Source organism: Oryx dammah, unplaced genomic scaffold (genome assembly GCF_014754425.2).
Source record: "Oryx dammah isolate SB20612 unplaced genomic scaffold, SCBI_Odam_1.1 HiC_scaffold_23, whole genome shotgun sequence".
NCBI classification, from domain to species: domain Eukaryota; kingdom Metazoa; phylum Chordata; class Mammalia; order Artiodactyla; family Bovidae; genus Oryx; species Oryx dammah.
The window spans coordinates 127,070,457-127,087,933 of NW_024070207.1; the positions used below are offsets into that span (position 1 = coordinate 127,070,457).

At 47.1% G+C, this 17,477-nt stretch overlaps 1 protein-coding gene across 1 annotated transcript in view; it reads right to left on the bottom strand.

The window, feature by feature from the left end:
• Positions 1–5,608: 5,608 nt before the first annotated feature.
• Positions 5,609–17,477, bottom strand: part of STS (steroid sulfatase) — a 95,426-nt gene continuing 83,557 nt past the window's right edge. The window contains exon 10 of the mRNA XM_040265373.1: positions 5,609–9,258. Within this exon, the coding sequence (XP_040121307.1) occupies positions 8,885–9,258 (374 nt within the window). The 3' untranslated portion in view covers positions 5,609–8,884. The remainder of the gene's footprint in view (positions 9,259–17,477) is intronic.

Sequence of the window (17,477 nt, forward strand, 5' to 3'; positions counted from 1 at the left end):
GTCTCCTGAATTGCAGGTGGATCCTTTACCACCAGCACCAGCTGGGAAGCCCCTGATAGAGATGTAGTGAAGATTCCAAGTCCATGAACCCACAGGAGCACTAGGAATCAGGCCTGGGATGAAGGAGTCATACCAAACATCATTCCACAGGCCAGCCTATCAGAGCAATGCGTGGGCCCTGGGACTTTTTCCTACTTCGCCTTCAGGGCGACGAAATATGCTGCGGAAACTCACTTATCTCTGCTTCTGATGGTACGGCTGGGAACACGTCTCCCTGGTACAAGCTCTAACGGATGAGCTGTCTGATGACTCTCTCTCTCAGCAGTCACCAACCCGACGCTTTTGATGAAATGCCACGAGTGCCCTTTTCGGAATTATCTGAAACTCTTAACTTCTCCCAACCTTTTCATATGGCACTTGTCACCTTTGCTGAGAGGCACTACAGGACGCTGCTTTCCAGTCTGGCTGCAAAAATGCTCCTCAAATTTTAACATGGAACTGATGCTCTGTGTAAACTGAATATTTTCGATGCTGACTTTCAAAGGGAAGCACAGGAAACAGGCATCTCGTGGTTTAATTGGATATATTAAACACAAGCTACATGGCACTATTTCAAAGGTTGCTGAAACAAGTTGTCGTAAAAACATTACGTCATCTTGTGATCTTTTTGCCTAAGGACAAAATCTGATCAACAAAAACTAAAATATGACATTCCCTGGACTCTTTCACACAGGCATGGGAAATATTTTTGAAGGTATTTCAAAAGTGATAAGGTTTGCAAGGCATTAAAAAACTAACATTCCCTGCAGGATACCTGGTCCTGTCTAAAACTTGCATCAGACATTTGGTGCATCAGACATTTGGTCCAGAAGACGTCTGGTCCACACCAAAAAGTTCTTGAAATTCAGTCCTATCGAAAATGTCCACAAGCAGGTGTGCCACGCCAAACGATTTTGGACGGGACGAAATATCAAGGACCTTTTGGTGCGGACCGAGAAGTCTCCACGGGCATTTTGAAAAGGACTGAATATAACCGAACATCAACAACCTTTTTGAGAGCTGCCCTGGTGGTCCAGCGGTTAAGAATTCACCTGCCAGTTTGCAGGGGACACAGGTCCAATCCCTGGTCCAGGAAGAACCCACATCCTGGGTAGCAACTAAGCCCATGGGCCACAGCTACTAAAGTCTGTGTGTACCTAGAGCTTGTGTTCCACAGTGAGAGAAGTCTCTGCAATAAGAAGCTTCTGCGCCACAACTAGAGAGTACCTCTCCCAACCTTTGCAACCAGAGCAAGGCTGCAGGCAGCCATGAGGACCCTGCACAGCCAAAAATAAAAAAAAATTTAAAAAGAAACTTTTGATACAAATCAAATGTCTTATGAACATTTTGGTCAGGACCAAATCTGAATATTTTGCTAACTAGAATATTTTATAAAAAAAAATGACTGAGTCCCTTTGGTTCACCCAAAACTATCACAACATTGTCAACTGGCTACACCTCAATGCTGCTGCTGCTGCTGCTAAGTCGCTTCAGTCGTGTCCGACTCTCTGTGACCCCATAGACGGCAGCCCACCAGGCTCTGCCGTCCCTGGGATTCTCCAGGCAAGAACACTGGAGTGGGCTGCCATGGCCTTCTCCAACGCATGAAAGTGAAAAGTGAAAGTGAAGTCGCTCAGTCGTGTCTGACCCTCAGCGACCCCATGACACCGCAATATAAAGTTTTTTAAAGAAGCTTTTTAAAAATGCATTTATTATGGAGTAGGAAATGGCAAATCTACTCCAGTATTCTGCCTGGAAAATTCCATGGACATAGGAGCTTGGCAGGCTACGGTCCACGGGGTCGCAAAGAATTGGACTTACCTGAGCGACTGACACATACATCCAAGGAGAATTAAAGGATATTTGACAAGAGATGGGACACCACTCTTAAGTAAAATGAATCTTTAAAAATACATATACTCATTAGATTTGTTATTAGAAATAAATCTCTCCTAGGCATAGACAATATCTTTTCACATCTGCTATCTTCCCGTAATCAATGAAGCAAGTCATCTTCCACCATGAGAAAGAATCTCGATGTTTAATTAATCATCAAACCGTCAGTTGTGTAAAGAATCCAACTGTGTGTCTCACTCACTGAGACAGTAGTTGCAGAATCAGTTCTCCATTCTGGGCCGTAGGCAGGTGGTGGTAATGCATAATAGATTTTTAAGTTTCTCGTTCCCACCTTCTTTGGGGTCGCAAAGAGTCGGACAGGACTGAGCGACCGAACTGAACTCCCACCTTCTAAGGGTTGGAGGCCTTTAAAGAATTCCGGCATATTCCATACATCCTTGTGCATTCATCTTTCAGTGACATTAAAGGTTCTGTCTACATCAGCTTATACTATGAATAATGTTGCAGTTGAGCATGGTTGTGCAGCTATCTCTTTGAGATCCTGATTTCAATTTGGGGGCAAAATCCCCCAGAAGGGAGAAGCCTGGATCATAAGGTAGTTATCTTTTTAACGTCTTAAGGAGCCTCCATCATGTTTTCGGGAGGCTTCCCTGGCCGCTCAGCGGTAAAGAATCCACCCGCAGTTCAGGAGATCCAGGAGACTCAGGTTCAATCCCAGGGTTGGGAAGATCCTCTGGAGGAGGGCACGGCAACCCACTCCAGTATGCTCGCCTGGAGAAGCCCACGGACAGAGGCGCCTGGCTGGCTACAGTCCACGGGGTCACAAAGACTCAGACACAAGGAAAGTGACTGAACACACACCCACACTGTTTTTCACAGCAGCGACGTCATTTTGCATTCCCGCCAATAGTATAGAGGGTTACAATTTCTCGACAACCTTGCCAAGACTAGTTGCTTTTTTTTTTTTTTTTTAATAGTAGACACACTTGAACTTTAAAAATGAGGGAAATCTTGCAGTCAACAACAAGGATGAATCTTAGGGGGCAGATGCTAAGTGAACTAAGGACAGCCACTCGTGGTCCCACGTGTATGAGGAAACCCACAGAGGCAGAGAGCAGAATTATGGTTTGCCAAGGCGTTGGAAGCCTGGCGTGCTGCAGTCCATGGGGTCCCAAGAGTCGGACAGGACCGAGCGACTGAACTGCAGGGGTGGGAGGGGTGAGGAGAAGGGGGACTTTCTATCAAGATACAAAGCTTCAGTTATGCAGAAGGAACAGATCTCCTGTACAACTCCGCGCCTGTGGTTAAGAAGACTGTATCCCCTCCAGCAAAAGCTAGGAGGGCAGATCTCATGTGGAGCATCCTTCCCACCATAAAGTCAAAATTAGAAAGAAAAATTCATGCACAGGCTTCTATTCAAAGCACCACCAGTAAATTGGAGAAAAACACCTTTCTGCAATCCAAAACGTTCTCACAAGAGTGTCACGTTTATATATGACCATGCCGGCGTGCTTAGTCGCTCAGTCATGACCGAGTCTCTGTGAGCCCCATGGACTGTAGCCCGCCGGGCTCCGCCGTCCATGGGATTCTCCAGGCAAGAACGCTGGAGTGGGTTGCCATGCCCTCCTCCAGGGTGTCTTCCCGACACAGGGATGGAACCCAGGTCTGCTGCATTGCAGGTGGATTCTTTACCAGCTGAGCCACCAGGGAAACCAGCCTAGTGTATTAGTTGAGATAGGGAACTCCAGCCGCTGCTACACTGACAACCTCCAAATTTCAGTGTCTTCCAAGTAAAAAGAGCAGATCTTTCTCTCTATATATGTATATATCTTTATTTGGCTGCACTGGGTCCTAGTGACAGCATGCGGGGTCTTCTGTCTTCATTGCGGCGAGGCTGGATTGTTTAGCTGTGGCATGCGGCATTCTAGTTCCCGGACCGGGGATCAAACCCAGGACCCCTGCACTGGGAACTCGAAGCCTTGGCCACTGGACCACCCGGGAAGGCCCCAGAAAAAATTAGATCCTGTTCCGGCCTCAGTCTTCTGTCGATCGGGGAAACCGTGGTTTCTCTGGAGCTGCCCCAGGTGGTGACTCAGGAGATCCAGGCTATGTCACCACCATCATCGAATCACCTCCCACTGAGGACCATCTCAGAGTCCTTACCTGGATGTTCTGCACTGAGTAGGTACAAATAGAGCACGCTGTGGGAAACGTTCTGCCTGGGCCTGAGTGCCTCAGTTGGCCCCGAAGATGAAAGTGGAGAAATCTTCTTGCCCGGTACCCAGTACCGCGATGACACAGGAGACAGTTTCTGCTTCACATGCAGAGGGGTCCCGCCCACCCAAGCCTATGCCATATCTTTGTGTGTGACTGCGTCTTGCACCCTGTGTTACATTTGAAAGTGAAGTCACTCAGTCGTGTCTGACTCTTTGCGACCCCGGGGACTGTAACCCACCAGGCTCCTCCATCCGTGGGGTTCTCTAGGCAAGAATACTGGAGTGGGTTGCCATTTCCTTCTCCAGGGGATCTTCCCAACCCAGGAATTGAACCCACGTCTCCCGCACTGCAGGCAGATGCTTTAACGACATTAATTTCAATAGGCAACTCAAAGTTCATATTTATAAAAACATATTCCTTGGACATTTTTTAATTATCAAATCAATCAAAACCATGGACTGAATATATTCTTGGTATCATGGAGATGGTTACAAAGGAGTTACGTGGGGAAAAAAACGATTATAATACAACTGGTTATAATTCATTTCTGTAGCATACATCTGTGTGCGTAATGTGATTGTGTGTGAAAGTGAAAGTGAAGTTGCTCAGTCGTGTCCGACTCTCTGCGACCCCGTGGATTATAGCCCACCAGGCTGCTCTGTCCGTGGGATTTTCCAGGCAAGAGTACTGGAGTGGAGTGTCATTTCCTTCTCCAGGGGATCTTCCCAACCCAGGGATTGAACCCGGCTCTCCTGCATTGTAGGTAGATGCTTTTAACATCTGAGCCACCAGGGAAGTCCAGAGATTGTGTGTATAAAGTCTTAAAGATATACTCAGAAATACTTACTTTCTGCTTGATGGTCAGGTTAAAAGTGATTCTTTCTCTTCACTACTGTGAATGCTGTATTTTTCTACAATTTTTTTTGTAATAAAAAACACTTGCAGATAAATATAAGCAAGGGTGTAAAGGTAGCTAACACTTTCTTAGGACTTATAACATGCCAGGCACTTTATAACTATGATCCCACTGAATTTACTACAAGCCTTTCATTGGAAACTGACCAACAGCTGTAGCAACATGCAAGCGCGACATGGCGTTGGAACCCAAGAGATGGCCAGGGCGTCCACACTAACCTCTAATCATGAAACTCAGGAGCTAGCTTCTTTATTTTTATTATTACTATTTCTCATCCATCTGTGTACTCCCCACGCCTCCCCAGAGCCTCTGACATTCCGTAGAGATTTAATGAACTGAAACCCCATTCCCCATTACTTAAGGTCATACCCCAAACATAGCAAACACCCCGCCAGGCTCCTCTGTCCATGGGATTCTCCAGACAAGAACACTGGAGTGGGTTGCTATTTCCTTCTCCAGGGGATCTTTCCAACCCCGGGATGGAGCCCAGGTCTCTCGCACTGCAGGCAGACTCTTCACTGACTAAACACTCCGCACGCTTGCTGAATTGAGCCCCATGAAAAACCAAGCAGGAGAGAATTTTTAATCGCCAAGGAAAACTTTATTTTCATTTCAAGTTAACATGACAATAAGGTTCTGGGAAACCTTCATAGATGCGATCCTGTCACAGATTCCATTGTTCAGACACGTGACAAATAGGTTGCCTGTTTCTTCCGTGGATGTCCTTCAGGGCCACCTGGCATCTGTTCCCCTTCCTGAAACCTTCATTATCTCTGATACATAGGTTACAATTGTGCTTTTCACACCGCATTAATGATGTTGGCAAATCGTGCCTGTCAATAGGTCACCGTTAGCTTAAGCTTTTAATGTCTGTGAAATGCTAGAAATATAACAATATATTTTTTTTTCAGAAAGAATTTGTTTAAAGCTTTAAAACCCACAAACAACAGGACATACAAGAGATCACACCAGTGGGAATTCAAATTTCCTGTTGTGCATTCCAAGCCAAACTTTCAGGTGGTAAACGCTAATTATGATTATTACAAAGAAACCTGATTTTCAAATGTTCTGAAACATAATGGAGATCTAAGTTATTCTGAGGCAAATACTTAAAAGCTCATTGTGAGTCTAGAGGTAAACGTATCCTTTGTAGGCTGTTACCCGTGTACAGATTAAACAATCGATGCTATACAAAGCTGTGCGTTTACAACATCTGCAAAAGTCCTCCCACTGACTTCAGCCTCAAACACCATGTTCTGACATCATAAAATGTCTTGTAAAATCCATGTGCATTGAGCGTGTCCAACTCTGAGCAAATACGGTCATCTTTTAACACATAAGTTGGTAACAGCGGCTTTCAATAGGTTTTGCCTGATAACAGCAGTACTTCTAACCCACTAGTAACACGCCCATGCATTCTCTCATGAGAGTATTTCCTAAAACAACATGACACGCTTTTGGCAAATTTCTGGAATGAGAAATCTGAACTAAGAGGAAGAATCCTGCTTGCTCTCCAACTCTGAACCATTCCCAGGGAGGCGGAAGGAACCATTTGTCTTTTTTTTTTTTTTAAAGACAAAGGAAGATTTGCAATCTGAAATAACAGGCTCCTGGTTCATCCACCTCATTAGAACTCACTAAAATGCATTCCTTTTTTACAGGTGAGTAATATTCCACTGTGTATATGTGCCAAGTAAAGTAAGTCAGAAAGAAAAAGACAAACACTGTATATTATTTATATGGAACTTAGAAAGATGGTATCCACAATCCTACATGCAGGGCAGCAAAGGAGACAGAGATGTACAGAAGAGGCTTTTGGGCTCTGTGGGTGAGATGATTTGAGAGGACAGCATGGAAACACGTATATTACCATATGAGAAATAGATGACCAGGGAAAGTTAATGCATGAAGCTGGGCACTCAAAGCGGGTACTCTGGGACAGCCCAGAGGGATGGAGTGGGGAGGGAGGTGGGGGGCGGTTCAGGATCGGGGGACACATGGCCACCCATGGCTGATTCATGTGGATGTACAGCAAAGACCATCACCATATGGTGAAGTCATTATCCTCCAAGTGAAATAAGTTAATTAATTTAAAAAAATTCTGAAATAGCAGACCGTAAGGAGGAGCTCGAGAGATGCTGTCGGAACTTAGACATCATTCTGCAGGGACAAAGACGGGAGGGCAGAGACCACTGTCAGAGAGCCGGAGACACGCTTACACACATTTTTCTCCAAAGTGCCCGGACGACGGGGTCCACGCATCCAGAGGGGACAGAGTAGTCCACTGACCCGCACTCCCGTGGGATCGAGAAAACCCCTGAGCCAAGAGCAGATAGATGCTGAGACATGTTCGCTACAGAAATGAAAGAGAGGCAGCGGGACCACAGCTCCTGTGTAGAGATGAGTGAACGAATCCTCACCATACTGGGGGAGCGCGTATAGTGTGTGAAGGTCACCTAGGTATTCTCCACTCAGGGGAACCCTTTGCCCAGAAGGGGCTGGTGGTCCGGACTTGGGAACTCTCTCCAGCTGTGCCCCCTGTCTCCCAGTCTCCTCCGTGACCCCGTTAGGCCTCATCCCTGCATTCCTGAGGTCGCAGGAAATGGAATTCAGACGGAAGCGCGCATGTCACGACCAACGTGAGGCACAGATATTGCTTATCCACAGGGTCAGGCCGACAAAACACAAGGACGGGCATGAACCACCATTATTCTCTAGTTATGAAATTCGGCATCGAGATGTCACGGGTATGGGTCATGGACTGCTTATGTCTGATTGCTGGGTCTTCGTGGGTATGGGTCATGGACTGCTTATGTCTGACTGCTAGTGTCTTCATGGGTATGGGTCGTGGATTGCTATTGTCTAATGGCTTGTGTCTCCCCCACCCCAAACCCCCCATCCCTGTGAAATAGCATACATTTCACACGCCAATAATTCTGAATCTGTTAGAGGGGATTTCTTGGACTGCAGAATCTCTGAACTTGGACTCTTACTTCAGAAACGCCGTTCACCCAAGGGACAGCAGAACCAAACAGCGTGCTACAAACGAAGGGCTGGAAACACTCGGACTGGACAGGTGTGTCTCAGCTTCGACATTCGCTGAGAGAGCTCACCAAAAGGCGGTCGCACAAAACACATCTGCTAGTCTCTGTTGCTTCTCCTTCAACAGTGATGAGCTTCTAAATATTGCAGACTTCTCAAAGAAAGACACATATCCATGTACAAACATGGATAGCATGAAGAGTGTTTCATACGTATTTGCAAATAATACTGACAGTAATCGCCTTTCAGAAACCAGAAGATGGCAACTTAACCATCATTCGTGATTGGGCAAGATGCTCTTTTACGCAGGGTAAAAAAGTGGCACGTGTTAGATTTCAGTAAACACTTAACATTTGATTCACTCTCACGCGATGCTCTCTAGGGGAAATCCTGGTGGCCGGTGCATCAAGTCAGCTGTGGAGTAAGCGACGCCTTCAGCCATGGATCACGCTGTCTGAGAGGTCAGCAGCTCACCTGTGCCCTTTCCTGCCCTCCACCGCACAGATGTTGGACACTCATTGCCCAGTTGTCCGTCCACGTGAACAACTGGCCTCAGATGACGTAAGTAACATCTGTGTCTCTGTTTATTGCAAACGTTGATTTCCCCCTGCCGCCTCCCCCCGCCGCCCCGGTGGGGTGGACAGGTGTGTGTATGTGTGGAAGGGGGTCTTGATGGAGCCTCCAGGTGCGTGGGGAGGAGGGAGGCGGCCAGGGCTGCCTGTCCCCAGGGTCGATCCTGGGCGTTCATCCCTGATACTGCCGGTGGGGCATCCCCCCCCAACCCTGTGCACCCCCAGACGCTGCCAATAACGGCTAAAGGCTCTGTCTCCCATCCTGATCCTCTCGGTCACACTGGCAGGACAGCCCCGATGACGAGCAGCACAGCTGCAGCCACGGCTTCCAGATCAGGTTCCCCAGGGACAGCTGGTTGGGGACGTTCTGAAGGGTTCGGGTGTGGCGGGCTGCCGCCTCCTGCATGGCCTCCAGGATCTCCTGGAACCGCGGCTCCAATGTCGGGGTTAACGGGTTTCTCTCCCGGGGGTCTCTGGAAATCTCAAACAGCAGGGGCGGGTCGTGGTAGGTGACGTACTGCCCGTGGCAGAAACACACTTTGGTGGGAAAGCATCCGTTGGCACCCTCGGGGGAGAACTTGGGGGTGAAGAAAAAGGCTTTCCAGATGGACGTGCCTGTGGTGGGACAAGCAGAGAAGTGGGTGTGGTGGGAACAGGGTCGTCATAGTCACCCCCAAAGAGAGCGTGCATGGAAAACCACCCTCTGGGTGCTTCAAGAAGGCAGAGACTCAGTTATGGATGGACTGGATTTATCACACTTAAGGCTCAAAAAAGAGTAAGCATCATAGCTAAAAAGAAAAAGCAAGAAAACATGAGTTGTTATCTAACTGCCAAGGAGGAAAAGACAAAGCTGATTATGCAACAGCTGCTAAGCTGCTAAGTCACTTCAGTCGTGTCCGACTCTGTGTGACCCAACAGACGGCAGCCCACCAGGCTCCCTGTCCCTGGGATTCTCCAGGTAAGAACACTGGCTGTTACAATGCAAAAACTGATTTTTTTTTGGACCTCGCCTCTAGGGGGAGCCCGAAAGCTGCAACCACTGAAGCTGCGGGCCCAAGAGCCCACAGTGAGAGAGGCCCCCGCAATGAAAAGCCCATGCGCCACACTTAGAGAAAGCACCCTCCCCCGCAACACACAGCAACAAAGACCCAGGGCATCCAGAAATAGATAAAATTAAAAAGTTTTTAAAATGTAAGTGTTGTGTTCCATTTGTTGCTGTTGTTCAGTTCAGTTCAGTTCAGCCGCTCAGTCGTGTCCGACTCTTTGCGACCCCATGGACTGCAGCACGCCAGGCCTCCCTGTCCATCACCAACTCCCGGAGCTTGCTCAAACTCATGTCCCTTGAGTCGGTGATGCCATCCAACCATCTCATCCTCTGTCACCCCTTCTTCTCCTGCCCTCAATCTTTCCCAGCATCAGGGTCTCTTCCAATGACTAAATAGACAATATTAAAATTTTAGAAAAACAAAAATTGATTTGCAAACAAATAATTGTGACATGATTGATTTACTGTTTATCTTACGATGCTACGACTTTCTGAGAGCTGGCTCTGATAGAGGTCTAGAAACTGCAGCCTAGGTAGAAAAACGTGGCAGATGAAAACAGAGTTCACGTGTATGCTGCTGCTAAGTCACTTCAGTCGTGTCTGACTCTGTGCAACCCCATAGACTCCCACCAGGCTCCTCCGTCCCTGGGATTCTCCAGGCAAGAACACTGGAGTGGGTTGCCATTTCCTTCTCCAATGCATGAAAGTGAAAAGTGAAAGGGAAGTTGCTCAGTCGTCTCTGACTCTTCGAGACCCCATGGACTGCAGCCTACCAGGCTCCTCCGCCCATGGGATTTCCCAATAAACCAGATGAAAATAGGTTCAGACTGAAAATGTCCTTTTCCGCTTTATCCTTCCAGCTTTTTTATAGAAAACCATAGAGAATGGACCCCTAGAAAGCATCACACACCTACTTAATTCACTCTGATCATCTGTTTGTGTCATGGAAACAGTGGTTTTGTAATTGCATGTACTGAGTGCTCACCCACGGATCCAAATGCAAAATAAATTAACGGACAACAGAAGACAATTAGCACGAGTGTCCACATTCTCCCCAAAAAGCCCCTGAACCCAGACAAGTATATTCGAGGGCGAGTAAGGGTAAATATTCCCTGAAGGAGGGCATGGCAACCCACTCCAGTATTCTTGCCTGGAGAACCCCATGGACAGACGAGCCTGGTGGGCTACAGTCCATGGGCTCACACAAAACTGGACATGACTGAGCGACTGAGCATGCCTACACACAGGTTTAAGGACCAGTCAGTAAATAACCGTTAAGCATTCTCACAGGGAGCAGACACGTAGCTCGGACAAGTGTAGAATTAAGAATTAATTTTTCTGAAGATTTGTTTGGTATGCCATCGAGGTGTCTGCCTTTATATTGCCTAATCTGGATTTTTAAAACCTTTTTATAAAAAGATACATTGCGCATTGTCTGTATAATTTCTTTAGACCACTTTGGGTTTGCTCAAATGCATTTTATTGCACGTGCCAGGCTCCTCTGTCCTCGGAATTTTCCAGGCAAGAATATAGTGGAGCAGGCTGCCATGCCCTCCTCCAGGGGATCTTCCTGACCTGGGGACTGAACCTGCATCCCTTGCGTCTCCTGCATTGGCAGGAAGATTGTTTTCCACTGTGCCACCTGAGAAACCCTAGGTTTATAAGATACGAAGCCTTAGTTCAGGGTCTGTTATGTGGTTCACCAGGAAACCAGAAATCCACACTGTCAAAGGTGTCATTTCAACAGAAAGGAGGCACCTACTGTCACCTTGCATTTCTAATACGTCTATTTAATCTTGTTTTTCAAATTTATTTTGATGATGTATTTCATCTGGGATCTCTCCATATACTACTAAAAATCTTTTGAGTTAAAAAAATTTTTTTGTTGTTTATTGTTAAAATCCCAGTGCACTCTGAAAAAGGTTGTTTTCTGCCTTTGTCACAGATAAATATATTGACCACCACGGAATCTTAAACTCAGCTACAATTGAGATTCAATGACCAGAGGAAGGAATTATTAAACTTTACAGTGAGAATGCAGGGAAACTACAGGCAGCATTTTTTTCAAAAACAAAAGCATTTTACATAGTGATGGGAACAACCATTTGAATTCGGTTTAAATGACGCTTCAAAATTTAAGAGAAAGTGAAAGTCGCTCAGTTGTGTCTGACCCTTTGTGACCCCATGAACTATATACAGGCCATGGGATTCTCCAGGCCAGAATACTGGAGTGGGTTGTCATTTCCTTCTCCAAGGGATCTTCCCAACCCAGATCTCCTGCATTGCAGGCGGATTCTTTACCAGCTGAGCCACCAGGGAAGCCCAAACTTTAAGAGAGTTACGGCTAAACCGCAAAGATGTCAGTGACTTATTACACTTGCAGGACGGCTTTGTCATTCTCATACAAAGTGCTATGGAGCGCACTATTTACCTTTGAAACATTTTTATGTAGAATCACAGCTTAACAGGGGGCTCCCCTGGTGGCTCAGAAGGTAAAGAGTCTGCCTGCAGTGAGGAACACCTGGGTTCAATCCCTGAGTCAGGGAAGATCCCCTGGAAGAAGGTAAGGCAACCCACTCCAGTACTCTTGCCTGGAGAATCCCATGGACAGAGGAGCCTGGCGGGCTACAGTCCGTGGGGTCGCAAAGCGTCGGACATGACTGAGCAACTAACGCTTTCACAGGTTAAAAAAAAAAGTGACTCACTTTCTTTTCATTCACAAGAAAAGAAAGCTTCCAGTCCTTTGACAAAGTGGCAAATAGAATTTAATTGAGAACAGCCTGACTCCTGAACTGGACCCCGAATTCAGCCCTTTCCAAGCTTCAAATAAGCGACGGTGCCCTGAGATTCCCCGGGGCTCTGAGGGGGCGTGTGAAGCCGAGGACAGGCACCGCTGTTGTGATCTTGATCGCTTTCAGGGACTCGGCCACAAGAAAGGGTTCCGAGGTCCCTTGGCAGACAGGCCTCGAGAATGAGCACACAGGGTCTCCAAGAACAAACGGGGACAATGCAAAGCTCACTGAACTGTCCAAGGAGGCATCAGAAGAACATTCTGCAGATAAAAGCTGCTTAATCCCTCCTAACAGATGCCAGTCTGTTTTGCAAATCACATCCTCCTTCATGCAAGGGTTCTTGTGGGTCTAGACCCGTGACCAGCCTCCTGGCGACACACCCCTTACTCTGAGCTCACAACAGTGTCTTGTCTTGGTGGCTCATTGAGTACAATCTGCTTGAACTCTCCCACCCCTTCTGTTGGCTCTGAAAGGGTGGGGTTCCAACCCAGCTATGCGGTCTCCTAGCTGTGGGATGCTGGGCGTGGCTGTTAACCTCTCAGGCTCTTGTCTCCTTTTCTGATTTGCTGTTGTTTAGCTGCTCAGCCGTGTCCGACTCTTTTGAGACCCCATCGACTGTAGCCCGCCAGGCTGCTTTGTCCATGGAATTCTCCAGCCAAGAATACTGGAGTGGGTTGCCATTCCCTTCTCCAGGGGATCTTCCCCGACCCAGGGATCAAACCCAGGTCTCCCGCACTGCAGGCAGACTCTTTACCTTCTAAGCCACCAGGGGAACCCCCCCTTTGAATGTAAAGCTGCCAGCAATCTAAGACGAGACCACTGCCTTCCAGCTGTTCTTCAACCTGTTGCCACTGCAATACAAGTCTTAAGACACTTTTGTCCATCTCCGCCATCTTCAGGATTCTTAAAAAACATGAACAACAAAATTTAAAGGGTTTCCACACACTGACTCTTAATTTATCACTCACATTTTGATGGCCCTCGATGAATGTGGTTTAACTGCTTGTCTTGGCAAGATTAATTTTGTATGCATGGGGGACTCCGTGTATACATCATAGCAGCCAAATATAGTCATTTGGGGGTTTTGGTCTTAGCAGCATTTCCCACTACAAACTGCCACCTTGGGGTGCCTGCAGGACTTCCCTAGTGGCTCAGTGGTAAAGAGTCTGCCTGCCAACGCCGGGGACACAGGTTGGATCCCTGATTCGGGAAGATTCCCACGTGCCTCGGGGCAACCAAGCCCAGTAGCCACAACTTCTGAGGCCACGTGATGCAGCTACTGAAGCTCACACACCCAAGAGCCTGTGCTCCACAACAAGATAAAACCAGGCACCGAAGCAAGAGAGTAGCCCTCGAAGCAAAGAAGACCCAGCACAGACAAAAATAAATAATCTTTTTTTTTTTTTAAAAAAAAGAAGCATTTCAAAGACTGCTCTCTTTCCACCCGCTGTGAGCCACCCATACCGTCCCCTGGGACCCTCAGCTGACCCCCTTGGTAATCTTGATGTCATCTACTGAATGTGTTGCAGGGAAGGGCAGATTTCGGTTCCTCCTTGGATCTGTCTCTTTGCCTTTAACCTTTGCTCTTCATTGCTTTGATTATTCTAATCATTCATTGGAAGGACTGTTGCTAAAGTTGAAGCTCTAACACCTAAAGTGAAGAGCCAACTCGTCTGAAAAGACTCGGATGCTGAGAAAGACTGAGGGCAAAGGAGAGGGGGACGACAGAGGATGAGATGGTTGGATGGCATCACCGACTCAATGGACATGACTTTGAGCACGCTCCGGGAGTTGGTGGTGGACAGGGAGCCCTGGCGTGCTGCACTCCATGGGGTCGCAAAGAGTCGGACATGACTGAGTGACTGAACTGAACTGAACTGAACTGATGTTAGTTCAGTCTCAGCCTTCAATATGCTGTAGCTGACCCTTCAGACTGAACTTCTGATCTTCGGATAAAGAAGGGTATCCAACCAACACCCACAAAAACCAGCTCAGTCTTTCTTATGCCGTTTAATTCCTAAGACAAAAGTAGCTGTAATTAGAACGTTCTCTCTGCTACCCACTCCCGTATCCTTGCCTGGAGAATCCCCTGGACAGAGGAGCCTGGCGGGATACAGTCCATGGGGTCACAAAGAGTCAGAGACGACTTAGCTGCTGCAGTTACTCTATAGACTTAAGTTCATCTTCTCAAAACTCTGCACCAGAATACCAGAGCCAAAAACATCTACCAGTCTGTTAAGACATATTTGACCATAAAATCCAGTTGCCATTACATTGACTTTATACTAACACGGAAGCCTAAGTCAAAACTTAAACCAAAAAAAAATTTTAAAAATAAATAAATAAAATAAAATAAAAACTTAAAGCCACACTTTTTGAATACATGCTGAACAGGAAATTTAAGCTCAAAATTCCCATCATCACATAACCAAAGTTATCCATGTTCTAATAATGCTTTCGTGAGGGTTCTCCTAAAATGTAACGTGAATAATGATCTCAGATGATGATAAAGGTAAGCCATTCAATGTGCTGAGACAACTAAATTACAGACTCATTAGAATTATAGAATTATTCAATAGAGAATTATTCATAGAGAAGACATTGCATGTAAAAGCTGAAAGGGATTCGTGTTTTAACAGAGTAGACAGTGTTCTGGCTCTAATCTTTTGGAAAAATGAGTTTTTAACAAGTCTGGAATTGTAAGGTAATGAAAGTGTCAGTAGCTCAGTCCGTCCCTCTTTGCGACCCTGTGGAATTTAGCCCACCAGGTTCCTCTGACCGTGGGATTTTCCAGGCAAGAACACTGGAGTAGGTTGCTATTTCCTTCTCCAGAGGGATCTTCCTGACCCAGGGATTGAGCCCGGGTCTCCCGCATTGCAGGCAGAGTCCTTACCGTCTAAGCCACCAGGGAAGCCGAGATCCATGATCATTTTTAAAACCAGTGCTCAGTCTTAGGGAAAAAAATAAATGAAGACTTCTCATCCCCTCAATGTGCTGAGACAACCAAGCTACAGAATCATTAAAATTACAGAATTGTTCAACTATTATAGAGAAGACATTGTCTATAAAAGCCAAAAGGGGTTCATATTTTAAGGGGAGAAACAGCATTCTGGCCCTAATATTCAATTATTATGGAGAATACACTGTATATAAAAGCGGAAAGGGATTCATGTTTTAAAAGAGTAGAAACAGCATTCTGGCTGTAACGTTTTGGAAAAAAATGAGTATTTAAGAAGTCTGTAACTGTACCAGGTAACAAAAGCATCAGTTGCTCAGTGACGTCCGATTGTTTGCAACCCATGGACTGTATGTAGCCCACCAGGCTCCTCTGTCCATGGGATTCTCCAGGCAAGAACACTGGAGTGGGTTGCCATTCCCTTCTCCAGGGGGGGTCTTCCCAACCCAGGAATGGAACCTGGGTCTCCTGCTTCATAGATGGATTCTTCACTGTCAGAGCCACCAGGGAAATGTAGGCATCCAACCTCATCAAGACAAACACAAGTTGGATGTCCCCAACGCTGCCACTCCATTCTAGTAGAGGGGTACCAGTGGCCTGCTGGAAAGCTCTAGCTTCTCTGAGCGAGGAACACGGTCGACATCTGCTGTGTCCGCCAGTTGCTGTGGTGTAGACGCTCCCCTCAAGGCTGACTTGCAGGTAGGAACGTGTTCCCTACAAGCTGGTGAGAGTCCTCAGCCAATCAGGGGCTGGCTCCGGCTCACTGCTGCCCTGGCCCTACATCTACAACCCCTGAGCCTAAACGTCTCTCTTCTTTTCTAACCAAGTATCTGGAGCTCAAGATACTTTGGAGCTCAAGGTGGCAATACTCTTGCCTCTAAGAATGACAGAAAGCATTCCCCAGGCGATGGTGACCAATCTCCTATGAGCATAGATCTCAGGTGATCCAAGCCCATCTCTTCTAAACCGTACTAGTTCAACGTCTGTGAATTGTCCACAGTCTCCTACCAACATAGATCTGAGATGATCCAAGTGATGTCCTCCAACTAGGACTGGTTTAGGTTCTATGCTAACCCACGGTCTCTTGCCGATATAGATCCGGAAGTGAAAACAGAGTGGGACCTTAAGGTCCTCAGCCTGTCTTTGGTCTGTGAAAAGCCTTGAGCCGAAGAATAAGTTTAGTCAGAGTTCAAGCAAATTCAAGGAAAGCTCAAAGGCTTTATGGAGAAGGGAATGGCAACCCAGTCTAGGATTCTTGCTTGGAGAATCTCATGGACAGAGGAGCTTGGCGGGCTACAGTCCATGGGGTTTCAAAGAGTCAGACACGACTGAGTGACTTCACTTTCACTTTTTACTTTCATGCATTGGAGAAGCAAATGACAACCCACTCCAGTGTTCTTGCCTGGAGAATCCCAGGGATGGGGAAGCCTGGTGAGCTACAGTCCATGGGCTCGCAAAGAGTTGGACACGACTGCAGTGACTTAGCACCAAAGGCTATATAGATAACATTCTGGGCCAGGTCTCATGAGCTGCTTTATAGATAGTGAAACCCCCACTAGGGGGAAGACATTAACTCCATGACAAGCAGACTGTAACCACGATCTAACCTGCCCTAATTCCCAGAACTGGCCTCAAAGAGATGGAAACCAATCAACCCTGGGAGTGAAGAGACTGTGCTCTGCTCTGCTAAGTCATCTCAGTCCTGTCTGACCCTTGGCAACCCCATGGACTGCAGCCCTCCAAACTTCTCTGTCCGTGGCATTCTCCAGGCAAGAACCCTGGAGTGGGTTGCCTCCCCCTCCTCCAGGGGATCTTCCCCATCTAGGGAGCGAACCTACGTCTCTTATGCGTCCTGCATCGGCAGCTGGGTTCTTTACTGCTAGCACCACTGATGCTACTGCTGCTGCTGCTGCTGCTAAGTCGCTCCAGTCGTGTCCGACTCTGTGCGACCCCATAGACGGCAGCCCACCAGGCTCCCCCGTCCCTGGGATTCTCCAGGCAAGAACACTGGAGTGGGTTGCCATTTCCTTCTCCAATGCAT